This window comes from Sander vitreus, chromosome 9 (genome assembly GCF_031162955.1).
Source record: "Sander vitreus isolate 19-12246 chromosome 9, sanVit1, whole genome shotgun sequence".
Taxonomy (NCBI): domain Eukaryota; kingdom Metazoa; phylum Chordata; class Actinopteri; order Perciformes; family Percidae; genus Sander; species Sander vitreus.
The window spans coordinates 10307839-10320887 of NC_135863.1; the positions used below are offsets into that span (position 1 = coordinate 10307839).

The following is a 13049-nucleotide window of genomic DNA, read 5'->3' on the forward strand; positions in this document are numbered from 1 at the left end:
TGCACTACTGCTTCCTTCAGCTAGATCACCTTTATTAGGTATTTTTATTGGCATTATACAACATTCGCTGTGAAAAACAATATTGCTATTGCTAAGATAATTGTTTTATGCATGAGCTATTTCAGGAGTGCAGATGTCAGGCAAATAAATTACGACACAGTGGTGCTTCATGGTAACATCTGTGATCTTTGATAGGCTTTTTAGGCCAATTCTACCAACCTTACATTAGCACAGTTGGCAATTAAATTACATGCTTTTAATAGGTATAACTAATAAGCTGTGGAAAAACACAGAGAAGTAATAAAAGACACAAAGATGTTACTTATAATCCTTTAATTCTCTTTTTTTCAAAGCCTTTCCTTTTAAAAGCCAACATTATTTATTGTAACAAGTGCTTTGTTAATGTCAGAAGCAGAAAACACCTTTCAGTGGATTCTCCCTAAACAGAGAAACTCACAATAAAGCCATAATGTTATTGTACAACTGAGCACACCAAGATAAAAAAAAGTATTTTTGAGGTAGCCACACATCTGACTGGACAGCATCAGTAATATATCTTTTAACTGACCCACTGAGTATTTTTAAGGCCTTTTCATAACACATAAACAACAGCAAGGCACAGGATCAGAGGTCACCTCACATGTAAACTTGAGGATTTCACTTTTGTGAGCAGACATTTTCTGGGCAGCTCCTCCAAACCCCTTTCACTTCTCAGCACTCACAAAGCCACACATTAAAATATCAGCACCTGCAAACTCAGAACCCAAACCTGCCCTCCATTTCAACAAGTTTATAAGAGATTGTTAAACCACACACAATTAAGAGTTAAGTTTAAAAAAAAATGTAGGTGTGAGAAGAAGTTCAGTTCTGTGCTCCAAGATGCTACTTTGTGGTACAAACCATGGTGCTGAATAGCAATTAAAATGACACACTGCTAGAAATAATGCCAATCTACTCAAACTTACTGGCAAATACTTAACTGAGGAAAAAAACATTTAATTAAAAACTCAATGAAAGGCCAAGAGACCACTACTGCTTCAATGCTAAGCACAGCGTTAGTTTGCTAAGATTAACTGGGACAGTTTAAAACAGACAAATCGTTTTTTTCTGGGGATATGCAGAATTCTACTAAAACTGATCCAACTGAAGCTGTGTTGGGTGTCATGGGCTGTTCTGGCGTCTCAACAGCCAGGGAAGCGCAGGTCTACACAGTGAAACACAAGACAATCCAATAAAAAAAGGATTCTAAAACAGAACATTTACAGCTGGGAGAGGCACTATCACAAACACAGTGATGAAATCTGCTGCAGTTCATTTAACAGTTCGGAACAAACCAAAGCTCAGGAAAATAAAGGAAAACTCCCCTATAAAGCATACCTCACATGCATAAATTATTGTGTGTGTGTGGGGGGGGGGGGGGTTAAAATGGATGTCTGGAAAGCTACATATTTTAAGTTAAAGTGACTAAAAATAAAAATGCAAGCATTCACATGACCAACCCATATTCCAGATTAAGTAAAAGATGTAAAAACAAAATAAAGAAAGTGCTACAGAAATAAAATTTCAGGCCCAACTCTGACTGATCTGAGAGTCCAACTTCATAAAATCAAATCCTCAGGTAAAATAGCTATATCCAATTTAATGAAGATAACAGAAAGCTTTTATCAAAGAATACAAATTAGGCTGCACAAAAAATAAAAACTTGAGATTTTGCAAGTTTGGTCTTGAAATGTTGCAAACCTTTTAAACAATTAGTTTAAATGGTAGGTATTCTAAACAGTTTAAATGAACAACAGCGACAAGATCTACTATTTGTTCAGTTATTTATAAAGAATATCAATGGATATACAAATTAGATTGTATACCATATTTTGTGTAGTACACAACTTCATAACACAGCTCCCTCAGAGGAAACTGTTAAATTCAATCTGAAAATGTCTGTGGTAATAATTGCAATGCTCAATATCATCTCAAATAATTGTGCAACCATAATATATTTATGATAAACCTATGAATAAACCACTGAACTTGAGATCTGTACAATAACATTGCACAACCTGGGGTCCAGAACTCAGTGGGGTGGATTTGGGTGTTCAGTTAGAATTGGGCCGACAAAACTTGGGGGGGGGTATGAGCTGGAACCAACCCGTTCCCTTATTTAAATAACCTTTGTAAAAGAAGGCAAAATTACAACTTCTTATAAAGAAAAAGGACTCAAGAAACAATTCAACATCAAGTGTGAAACAGCACAGTTAGGCTTGAGACTCCCATTTTATCTTCTCACCATCGGGAGACGTTAAAACATAACTGAGTCAGGGCTAGAAAAACATGAATCAAAAACTTAAGACAAACAAACACTGGAAACATGGGATACGCTGAAGTTTTCATTTTGTAGAAGTTTGGCTACTTGTGGTTAAGTGCAATTCCTCTTGTGTCGAGAGGGCCGGAGAGGCTGGTTGGCATCTGGAGGTCACTTAGTGGAAGTGCTGCTGGCAGTGGATTTTCTCTTCGGCCTGGTCTAGAAGCTCCAGCATCTCCTGGATGATGGCCTGCAGTGCACGGCCCAGGTCTTCCCCGCTGTAAGGCTTTCCAAGAGGAGGCACATGTACGAAGGCAGAGCGACCATGGCTCAGGTACAGAGATGTGTAATAGGTGAAGTCACATAGATACCTGTTAGGGAAGACAGCAGAGCATCAAATGACTGTAAGTCTCTACATACCTACACCATAGATTTTCTCAGGTGGGATTTTTTCAGGTGGTAAAATTCGTTTTGCTGGTGCCCCCGTCCCCCAAACTGGGGGAGTGCCGACCGCCATCTACTGTAGGTCATACACTGACTATGGGTAAGTATCTCATACAACCCCACTGTCCCTTTAAGCAATAGTACATCCTACCTTTACGCCAGACTTTGTACACTTTGTTGCACACCGTTTTACTTCTGCTGTCTGTCAAACTGAATGCAAATTGTCAAACTAAATACACCTCATAATGCAGATAGTACATAGTGTACAGCTGACTTGTGTGTTTAACAAAGTGATATAAATGTGTTTTAATGCCCTATCCCTCAGGAGCTGTAGCATGTGATCTAGAAGTGAGAGGAAACTCAAACGGCAGATTCAAAATGTAAAATATAAAGTAAATCATTACCTTCCAGCATCTTTGGAGACAGACACAGCTACTCCCAGACCCGAGGCCGTCACTCTCTTACAGACTGATTCCATGTCAATAACTGAGTTGATACAGTCCGGGCCTCCCACAATGCAACACTGCGAATCAGGACAGAAGCTGCTGTTGTCCAGGCCCTTGTAGCCGTGATTTCTGCCACACTTCTCCAACGTAACGGTGGTGGCCATACCTGAGACTCCAACATGAACTACCAACTGTCAAACAAAGGAAACAATAAAAACACAAGTCAGAATTCATGAAATATTACTGCTCCAAAGTAAAAATTATATCAGTGGCAGCTCTCTTTGACTTCTCTGCTTGTTTGGACCCAAGGTGTCTAAAAAGTAGCAGAAATCCACTTATATTCAACACAACACACAGATCTGAACCCAAGGAACCAGAGCCAATATGGACCCCTATACAACCCAGGTATCAATTCCTTATAGAACTTGGGTCAATGCCACACTTAAGAGAGTAATTTGCATAATTTGATAATTGTATGTAATTCAACATGTGTTGCACATATTTAGTATTATCTAATTGTTCTCACGGCCGAGCAGTTCCACTTATAACTTGCATTTGCCTTTACACAACACCTGAAACCTGTGGCAATAAAATCAGACCTAACCTGGAACTAAGGCAGACATGAGTTGTTGTATTACTCTGTCAAAAGTTGAATAAAGTGGAGAGGTCACACCACGTTCTCCTCTTACCAGTGGATGATACTTCTTCCATAATGAAGGAACCAAACTCTGGACTGTCTGGTACTCTACAGGAACCTCGGATACATGCAAGTCCACTTCACCTCCCAGTCCGAGCTTCTTCAGTTCCTATCAGGACAAAACAAAAACATAAAAGCTAAAATACTTTTTTGCATTTTAATATAGATATTTTTATCTCAAGCATCCTACAGTGATGAAGGTGACAATAAGTAAAGCTAGAAGGTGGACCTTTGAGTTTAGAGAATACAAGTTATGAAACTATAGTAGATAACCTTGACAAACAAAAAGTCAAAGTGCTCATATTTTTTTATTGTTACTTTCTATTTTAGATGTACGATTCTTGACTTTTGCGGCACTTGTTTTCTGTTACGCACAAAAATACCAAGGCAAATTCTTTTTCAAAAACTTTTTTTGTTTCTGATTATTAATAATAATAATAATAATAATTAAAAATAAATAAATAAACTATTCAGAACCAATGATAATAATCTATGGCCAAATGTTTCTGTGAAATGTTATTTAACTTTTAGTAAATTTTTTTAAATTGAACAGGAAAAGTCGGTCCTTTTTGCGTTTTCTTAAGGCCCGGACACACAGAGCTGATAATGGTCAGTGACTCAAGTCTGATCGGTGCGTTCCGTGCCGTCGTCCATCTGAGGGGCCGTCGTCCTTCATTTTGGCCAATTTGACATATATAATCGGCAGGGCGGGCACTGCCGGCAGTAAGACTCAAATGACCCATCTGATTGGTAGAGTGCTAACCCGGAAACGGGGAGCGGGATGAGCGTGACTAGAGTCTCTCAAAATGTGACGAAAATCTTTTAAACTGACCTTTGTTGATCTGAAATAAAGACAGATTCAGCAGCTGCATTACCTATTTCTCGCTTAAAATGTTGAACTATTTTAGTACAATATGAGATCATATTCTGAACAAGCCGCCATGACAGTCTGTCTTTGAATTTCCAGAGAAACCAGACCCACGTGACGCGTTCGTCCAATCAGCTGCCGGTTTTCATTTTTGGCCAACAATACAGATTAGCGCCGCCTGCTGTTATGGAGATGTATTACATCTCGTCGCTTTGCTGTGTTCCGAGGCACTTTTTTGACCAATTTGGGGAGACTGATCAGCCCAACTGCCTTTTCTGCCGACGTTTGGCCGTCGGCTCCGTGTGTGTCTGGGCCTTTAGGGAACAGATGTCTCTTTTCAAATAACATTATTTTGCACTTAACTTGAAAGAGGTGTATTATGAAAAAGACGTAACTGCAATACTCAACCGTCTTCCTAAATAGTATGTAGTAAAATTGCAATCATACATATTATAAGTAAGATAAATCTGTGTCAAATTCACAGCCTGTGGACCGACACCTCCCCCAATCTCAGGACAAGAAACCCTGGACACTGACCCCCACTTGTATTAAAAAGAGGCTTGTTTGACCACGTCAGTGACCCCGCCACAAAGCGGCCTTTTGTTTGCCTTTAATATCCTTATCAAGTCTGTCTAGACACCCTGAGAACCACCGTCATCCCCCACATGCAGTTTCCCCAGCAGGACACAGAGAGCCTCTGACACGCTGCTGCTGCACGGTGAGAAGCCGGCCGGTAACTCTCAGAGCATCATGTAACCGCAACAAAAACTGGAGAAATTCATTTTGGAAAAGTCACACCTGCTCTTATTTTATCACATTTACTAACAACACAACATGAAGACTATTTATGCAGACTGTCTAGTCTTGGCTAAAAACATGATGAGCTTTATTAAGTTGGTGTGCCATATTTAAGAGGTGATCAATGGCAATGTTTCTGTCCAAAATGAATATAAAGCAGTTTGGAAAAGCTTCAGGACTTGTTTAGTCTAGTTTTACTATATTTAAAAAAGGATACATAAATCACCACATTAAATATGATAAATGTGTGCATTAAAACCGCAAAAAACAGGTAAAACACACCTGTACTGCTACCCAGCTGGCGTTGACTGCATGCTCTCCAAATGGCCCAAAACCTGCAAAACACATGTTATTTTGGTTGCTGTACTGAATTTACATTATGTAAACAATTATGGATTCTGTTTAAACTAAAAAAAATTACAAAAAACTAAGCAAATAGATTTAATTCAGGAGAAGCAGATAGTGTATATCCACAACGCTGTGGATATACACTTATTATGTAGATATTGTATGTAGTGTAAGATTTGAATAAATGATAATTTTAAATGTTTTATGGAATGACTGCTAGATACTGTCAACAAAGTGTAATGGGATTAAATTGCAATATAAACTGTCAACAGTATACAGACATAACACTTCCAAAATACTACATTTTCAGAAAACATAAACACTTTGATAAAAAAAAAAAAGTCTACAGTGCTGCAGCATGCTGCTTTTCTTAAATTTTCAAATTAAAATCAATCCCTATCACTAAAAGTCCTTCCATGCGTCACTCCATATGAACTATAAAATTGCAGCAGCAGACTATGGATATTCACTCAGGCTTGTTTATGTAGGGATCTATAACTGATCCTCTCCCACCACCCTACCAAGGGTCAGTGGGTCCCTGGGGGTTGGGGGGAGGGGGGATCAGTCTGTCTGACAGGCTGCTGAAAAGGAGCAGAGTGAGGGGCCGGCAGCTGCCAGCCGGCCCGCTATTGTGAAGGTGATGTTCCCAGACACATCTTGTATCAGCTGGGACTGCGAGCTTCTGCGCCCCTTTGTGTTTGAAAAGTTTCTTTTATCCTCCACTGATTCAATGTTCAAGACTGTAGTTTGTGCATTTAGAAAATATTATATCTACGTGCCTGGAAGTGAAGTTGCATTAAGTCTTGTTTTGGGGAAAACAAACCTGAGTAATATATCAATATTCAAGGATATATTCATTTCACTGTAATCATTACTTGGGATTTGTCTTATTTAGTTAATAGTGATGCAAAAATGTGTTTCCTAAAATGAAACATGCAAAGAAGCTTCTATGACAGATTGGTAGGACGCAGCAGGAAATATCAGTTCTAGGCCATACTTTTATTTTGTAATAAAGCAATGTGATTGAATCACAAATAAAATGCATGAGCTTCCATACAAAAACCTATACATAAATACTGGAACACAATCATTAGTTGGTTATTTGTTATAATGTTATTTACTTTTAACCACTTTGTAATAGCTCTGCAATGACACCATGTCTGGACAGAGGCCTGATGTTGAGAACAAGTCCAACTGTTGAGAAACTCACAAAACAAAGCCATGAAAAAGAAACACTCAGGCACTCGTTCTTTGTCAAAAACGCTGAACATGTTTCACTATCACTACAAAATACCTCCCTTAGATATTCCATCTATAGCTCTGATATCATGATACTAATAATAACCATAAACTAATGTTTGAGATAACTTTTGATTTTATTATCGTATGTATATGAATGACGGTCACATCTCGATTTTATTGACGTGTTTCGCAAAGAATTACACATTTGGAGGATCTGTAGATTCTACCAACATTACATTTCTACTGAATTATGTTATATATTGGCTATTTATTCATGCTCAGCGTTACATGTTTACCCCTATTTTGTTTGATGTGCGAAAGACAGGAAACATTTAAAAAAAAATAATTTCACCTAGCTTGTCAGTGGCGCTAATTATATAAAATATAATACACAACTGAATACCACTGTTACGTTGTTATTATTACAACTGTAAGCAGAACATTCTTTAAACTGTCCACAAATGCAGCGGAGTGAAGCAGTAACATGAAGCAGTAACATGAAGCAGTAACAGCCTGACGCCATTAACGTTAGTAGCTGTCATCTCCACAACTTTTCCTCCACTTCACCCTGATGTTCAGTCGGCCGACAAAGACGACAACAATCAACAATGGCTGGAAAAAGAAGACAAACCTGTAACGACCACAGTCCGTTTACTGTTATCCATCTTCCGTCCTGTTGCAGAGGATCTGCTGCCTTTTTTTTGTTCTTTTTATGGACCAGTTGACCGCAGAAAGAGTCAATAGCCTCCAGAGCTGTCGGCTCCGTCTGCCAGACAGACACAACTAGAAAACAGTCCTCTTTACTGCAGGCTGCGTGAGACGTGACGTGATGCGTCAGAAATGATACGCTGATTATTCAGTGGGGGCGTTCTTATATGTTTTTGTTTCACTGGTATTTTTTATCTGTAGGCCTATGTGCTGTTTTTTTGTGTATAATCATTTCGTCAATAATAATTTCTAAAAAATTTAATTATGGGTAGTCAACAAATATATAAAAAAGTGTACTACACTACACACTAAATGACATATGGACAAAAAATAAAGTATTTAAAAAAAAATTTAATTTACAATCCTACACATTAAAGTGACAGTAAATAACTATCATAATCGTGATAATAATGACCATAAACGATTTTTATTTTGTGAAATACATAGACTGTAAAAGAAATGTGACTGTTTTTGACTGTAGAGGGCAGCATCTTATAATACAGCCACGATTACACACCGCAACGCCGGAAACTCGTTAGAAGACGACGAAGAAGAACAGTAGCTAGGTGCAAAATCGTGTCAGTGAAGGGCCAAGACAGCAAGTGAGACATCAAATCATAAAGCTATTCAATCACAATGGTAAGTATTTAACTGTGGTGTTCAGATAAAGCGTTAATAGTTGTCTTTTAGATGTTCTGTAGCACGCCTGCTAACGGTTACTTATCTAACGCTAACTGTAGCGCTGGGTGACATAATGCTAAATTAAGGTAGCTAACGTTAGCTAAATTAAACACAATTGACACAGTGGTTGTTTTCAAATGCGTGCAGACTTAACATGCAGCTACAGAAGACCTTAATATTGTGTTGGTGATTTACACTTCTTTAACTTTACAGTCTAGTGTGTTGCTTTGCAAAGCGGAAAGTACGGCGAGTATTATAAAGTAGCGCGAAGCTATAGCTACATAGTGTAGGATAAACCGAAACCTTTTCTGAACTTTTTGAAAATACATAACGTAAGTTAACCATTAAACCTGCAAATAACAGATTTTGCCAAACACACTGCAGGACGAATTTTGTGAACTTTTGAAAATCCAGATTAATATTTTGCACACCCTGCACAAAACCATACACCCTTAAAACAGCTTTATTGTACATATTTGTTATAGTGTATTTTACATAATTTTATTTTAGTACTTCTATTTTTACGTTCTTGACTGTTGCAGTACTTTGCTCTATTGTTTAACTAAACTAATGTTGATGAATTCCTACATGTGATCTGTTTTTGTCATTTTGCAGCTTCCACTATCTCTGCTGAAGACTGCCCAGAACCATCCTATGGTGAGGAGACACTGAAGCACTTAGCACTCTTGATGGGGCAACAACTTGACATATTTTACTGTCGATGATAAATACATGAATCAATTAATATTTAGCCTATAACTGTTCATCATTATAAGTAAAGTGTATTTCAAGGTATCAGATCAGAAAGTGATCAGTGAAAAATTGCTTACAGACTGAAAGCAGAATCATCTAAACTAAAGTATCAGATTTGAGGTAAAACAGTTTTCCTATTATCTTACTATATATTGCATCATGTTCCTGTTGCTGCTTCAGCTCTGGTTGTCTCATTTCCAGGTTAAATTAGTTAAAAAGTCATTCAAAAACTACCTCCAATCTTAACTACCTTCTGAACTTCCAAATTTAATTTAAAGTTCAGTTTGTTTGTTTTTGCTGTTATTGTTTATTGTAACTTGAAATCTGTGTAGCCTATAATTGCTTTGTCTTGTTTTTTGGAGAAAACTTGCTCTAGCCTCTGTCATGTCATCCACCCTTGCGTTGTGTCTTCAAGACTCTAAAGCAGCATGCTGTTTTTTGTGTCCTTTCTCTCCTCAGCTGGTGGAGCTGAAGAACGGCGAGACGTACAACGGTCACCTGGTCAGCTGTGACAACTGGATGAACATCAACCTGAGAGAAGTCATCTGCACCTCGAGGGTAAAGCTGAGCTCTGGTCTCACATCTCTGCTGTTACTTAAACTGTAGATCTAGTGCTTCTTACTACATCTCTATGGTCCAGTGTTTACATGTTCAGTAGATTAGGCTGTAGCTGTCAGTGTTGTCTGCTGTATATTAGCTACATTGCTCTGAAAATGTTACAGACCAATAACCACAGACGCTTTACCAAACACTCCCATGTACACATTATTTTTTTATTATGACACAAACAATTTGGGACATAAGAAAGAAAAACAGACAACAAAAAATGACAATCACTCCCATCAAAACAGTACAATAGAAGACAATACAACCTAGCCTAAAGATCTTCTACAAACTGAAGCTCGTTGAGCCCACCTTGTTTGTTTGTTTGACAAAAAGTGACATTATGTTTAGGATGCACTGACACCCTCACTCCACTCTAACAGGATGGAGATAAGTTCTGGAGGATGCCTGAGTGCTACATCAGAGGAAGCACCATCAAATACCTGCGAATCCCTGACGAGATCATCGATATGGTGAAGGAGGAGGTGGTGTCGAAGGGGCGTGGACGTGGAGGCACCCAGCAGAACAAACAGCAGGGCAAAGGAAGAGGAGGAGCCGGCCGCGGTGAGTGGAAACACTTCTGATGATCAGTTTTTGGTTGTTTCCGAATTTCTCTGCTAGTCCACACACTATCAGGAGCATCAAAGGATTTGCCCAAAACACTTGTAAGAGGGCTCTTACAAAAAAAATCTGGCAAGTGATGATAATAATAATAATAATTAGGGGTGTAAGAAAAAAAATGTCTACACTTGAGTATTGCAATATTTTATTTTGCAATACTGTATGGATTTTCAAAAACACAGTATTGATTATTTTTTAAATTTTTTTTTTTTTTAGTTTACGTGCAAAAATATTCATGTACGACAGTGGTTCATGTTTATGTTGTGTTTAAACCCCCTACCACTAGATGGCTCAGCTGAGACGCACCACTAGTGTCCTTGCCTAACAGTGCCTGACTTTTTGCTAGAAGCTAACAATGTAGCTATGGCTGAACTTTGGCCTACTTTAGCATATAACAATTTTGCTCACCAAGAACCTGTGAACCACAATCCCAAACCGGCTGTTTGATTTTCTGTGTACTGAATTGTTTACCTAAAGTAAACTTCTTTGACTTTTATGCACATCATGTCTTTTTTTAAATATTAGTTTTTCTAAAATTATACTTAAAAAAAATCCCAGTATAATCCCGATACAGTATATATATATATAAATCCCGTATAATCCCGATACGTATCGTATCGCCAGATTCTTGCCAATATACAGCCCTAATAATAATATAAAAATGAACGGACCATTTCTCTTTATATTTATCTTGCTCTCGTATTTCTCTCTGTAGGTCTGTTTGGCGGTCGCGGCAGAGGAATGACTGGTCCTGGTCGGGGCCAGCAGCAGCAGCTGCAGCAGCAGGATAAGAAACCGGGCAAACCACAGGGAATGAAGAACCAGCACTAACATCACACCTTCAACAACACATCCTGTTAATCAGAGTAATTCCTCCTTCAGTACATGAAGATAAAATTGACTCTCTGGTCTTTCCTTCTGCTGTGATGTTTTGTCAGGACAGACCATTGCAGAAATCACACCGGGAGATGTTGAGAAGCTGTGCTTTTGCACTGAATTTTGTTTTTTAGCATCTGTAAGTTGGTATTAACACTTTTTTTAGTATGACCATGTACCAGTGTATCAGTCAGAGCTGACAGACTCCTTCTTTAGAATCATTCATCATAATATGTCATCACAACTTTGCAAGAAATTTTTTTTATCGTAAAATCACATTGTACACAACAGTTTCCTATCAGTTGGTACACTGGAATGAGGTTTTTTAGTTTTAGTTATTTTTGTCAGCTGGTCTCCTCAGGTGTAGTTTTCATGGTAAAGAAACTGCCTAGCCCCAACTTCTGTTGCATGAATATTTTTTTAAAGTGCTCTTTATTTTTGTGTCGTTTGTGACTTTCTGTGGTTTGTCTGCTGCGCCGTACGGTCCGATCATGGCAGGTAGACCAGTAGACTGGCACTCGGGACAAGAAATCAGTCCCTGAAAATTTACACTTTTGTTAAAGCATTTGTAAGATGACACATAATGATCATTAGGATTTCCAGAAAAAAAAGATTCTCATATTCTTAAGTCTGAAATGGATAAGTCCAGTGTGTGTCATGTTGGTTGTTTCATTTTATTTTTGTAACAAAAGACGATGTTGTAATTTATTTACATTAGAACATGAGAATAAAACAACTTTTGTTAAAACGGTCGTATTTATTTAGAACAGTGTTCTTGTCTGCTCTTGCAATATTTTACTGCTACACTTTTTCACTTCCCTTGGATAAGTGTGTTCTTTAAATTATATAGAGAATTCTTGATTTATATCCAGGTTTAGCTAATGGTGGGTTTTAAAGTCCATAACAAAAAGAACTGTAATGAATAAAATTCAAGTCTGTGGATGATATGCTGTATAATCAAGACAAAAGTTAAAACCCCATGGGGATTTGCAGTCATGCCAGTTCTTTGTTCACATAAACAAGTTCATATCTTGAATGGGACTGAGTAATTTTTTTTTTTTTTTGGTAACAATCTTAGAAATTGTCTTGACAAAACGTGTAAACCTGATGAAATGTCTCATTTATCACAGAATAAAAAGACAATTATGTTAAGATTTTAGACAGTTGGTATTTACAATTAAGTATGCATACTTGCAGTACATTTATATTCCTGCATAAAGATTAAATTCTAAAAATAACAGAGTAACAAGTGAGAAAAATACAAAGGACACAGGTGCAGGGGAGAGAGAGGTATGTGTATGTGTGTGAGCATTTGTGTGCCCTAAAAGTGCCAGACCTGCTGATAAAACAGGTTATGACTCCTTTCCATAGCCAAAGCAGTCTACGCCCTCATCCTTAAACTGTTTCTCACTTATGACGTGAGGCTGGTGGCCCACTAATGTGTGACCAAACAGAATTGAATCCGAGGTCCTTTTGGGACACGCGTATGATTTTGTCATGGTTGCTGCTGATCCATACTCCATCTCCATGCATTAAAGGAACACACCGACTTATTGGGACTTTAGCTTATTCACCGTATCCCCAAGAGTTAGATAAATCCATACATACCCTTCTCATCTCCGTGCGTGTTGTAACTCTGTCTGACGCCCTCACCACTAGCCTCGC

General features: G+C 38.1%; 2 protein-coding genes across 3 annotated transcripts; one reads left to right on the forward strand and one right to left on the reverse strand.

The window, feature by feature from the left end:
• Window positions 1–318: 318 nt before the first annotated feature.
• Window positions 319–7942, reverse strand: LOC144523240 (pyroglutamyl-peptidase 1-like). 2 transcript variants are annotated; one of them, XM_078258678.1, is made up of 6 exons: window positions 7774–7942; window positions 7022–7094; window positions 5835–5887; window positions 3879–3995; window positions 3148–3380; window positions 319–2670 (listed from the first exon to the last, which is right to left on the reverse strand). In XM_078258678.1, exons 2-6 carry the CDS (start codon window positions 7056–7058, stop codon window positions 2475–2477), a joined length of 636 nt encoding a protein of 211 aa, XP_078114804.1. In that variant the 5' UTR covers window positions 7059–7094; window positions 7774–7942; the 3' UTR covers window positions 319–2474. The 2 variants fall into 2 exon arrangements, with proteins under 2 accessions (XP_078114804.1, XP_078114805.1); XM_078258679.1 differs by lacking the exon at window positions 7022–7094 and having other exon boundaries at window positions 7774–7932.
• A 435-nt stretch (window positions 7943–8377) lies between these two features.
• Window positions 8378–12132, forward strand: lsm4 (LSM4 homolog, U6 small nuclear RNA and mRNA degradation associated). Its single transcript, XM_078258680.1, has 5 exons — window positions 8378–8489; window positions 9147–9188; window positions 9744–9842; window positions 10271–10451; window positions 11224–12132. The coding sequence occupies exons 1-5, from the start codon at window positions 8487–8489 to the stop codon at window positions 11337–11339; spliced, it is 441 nt and encodes a 146-aa protein (XP_078114806.1). The 5' UTR covers window positions 8378–8486; the 3' UTR covers window positions 11340–12132.
• Window positions 12133–13049: the final 917 nt, after the last annotated feature.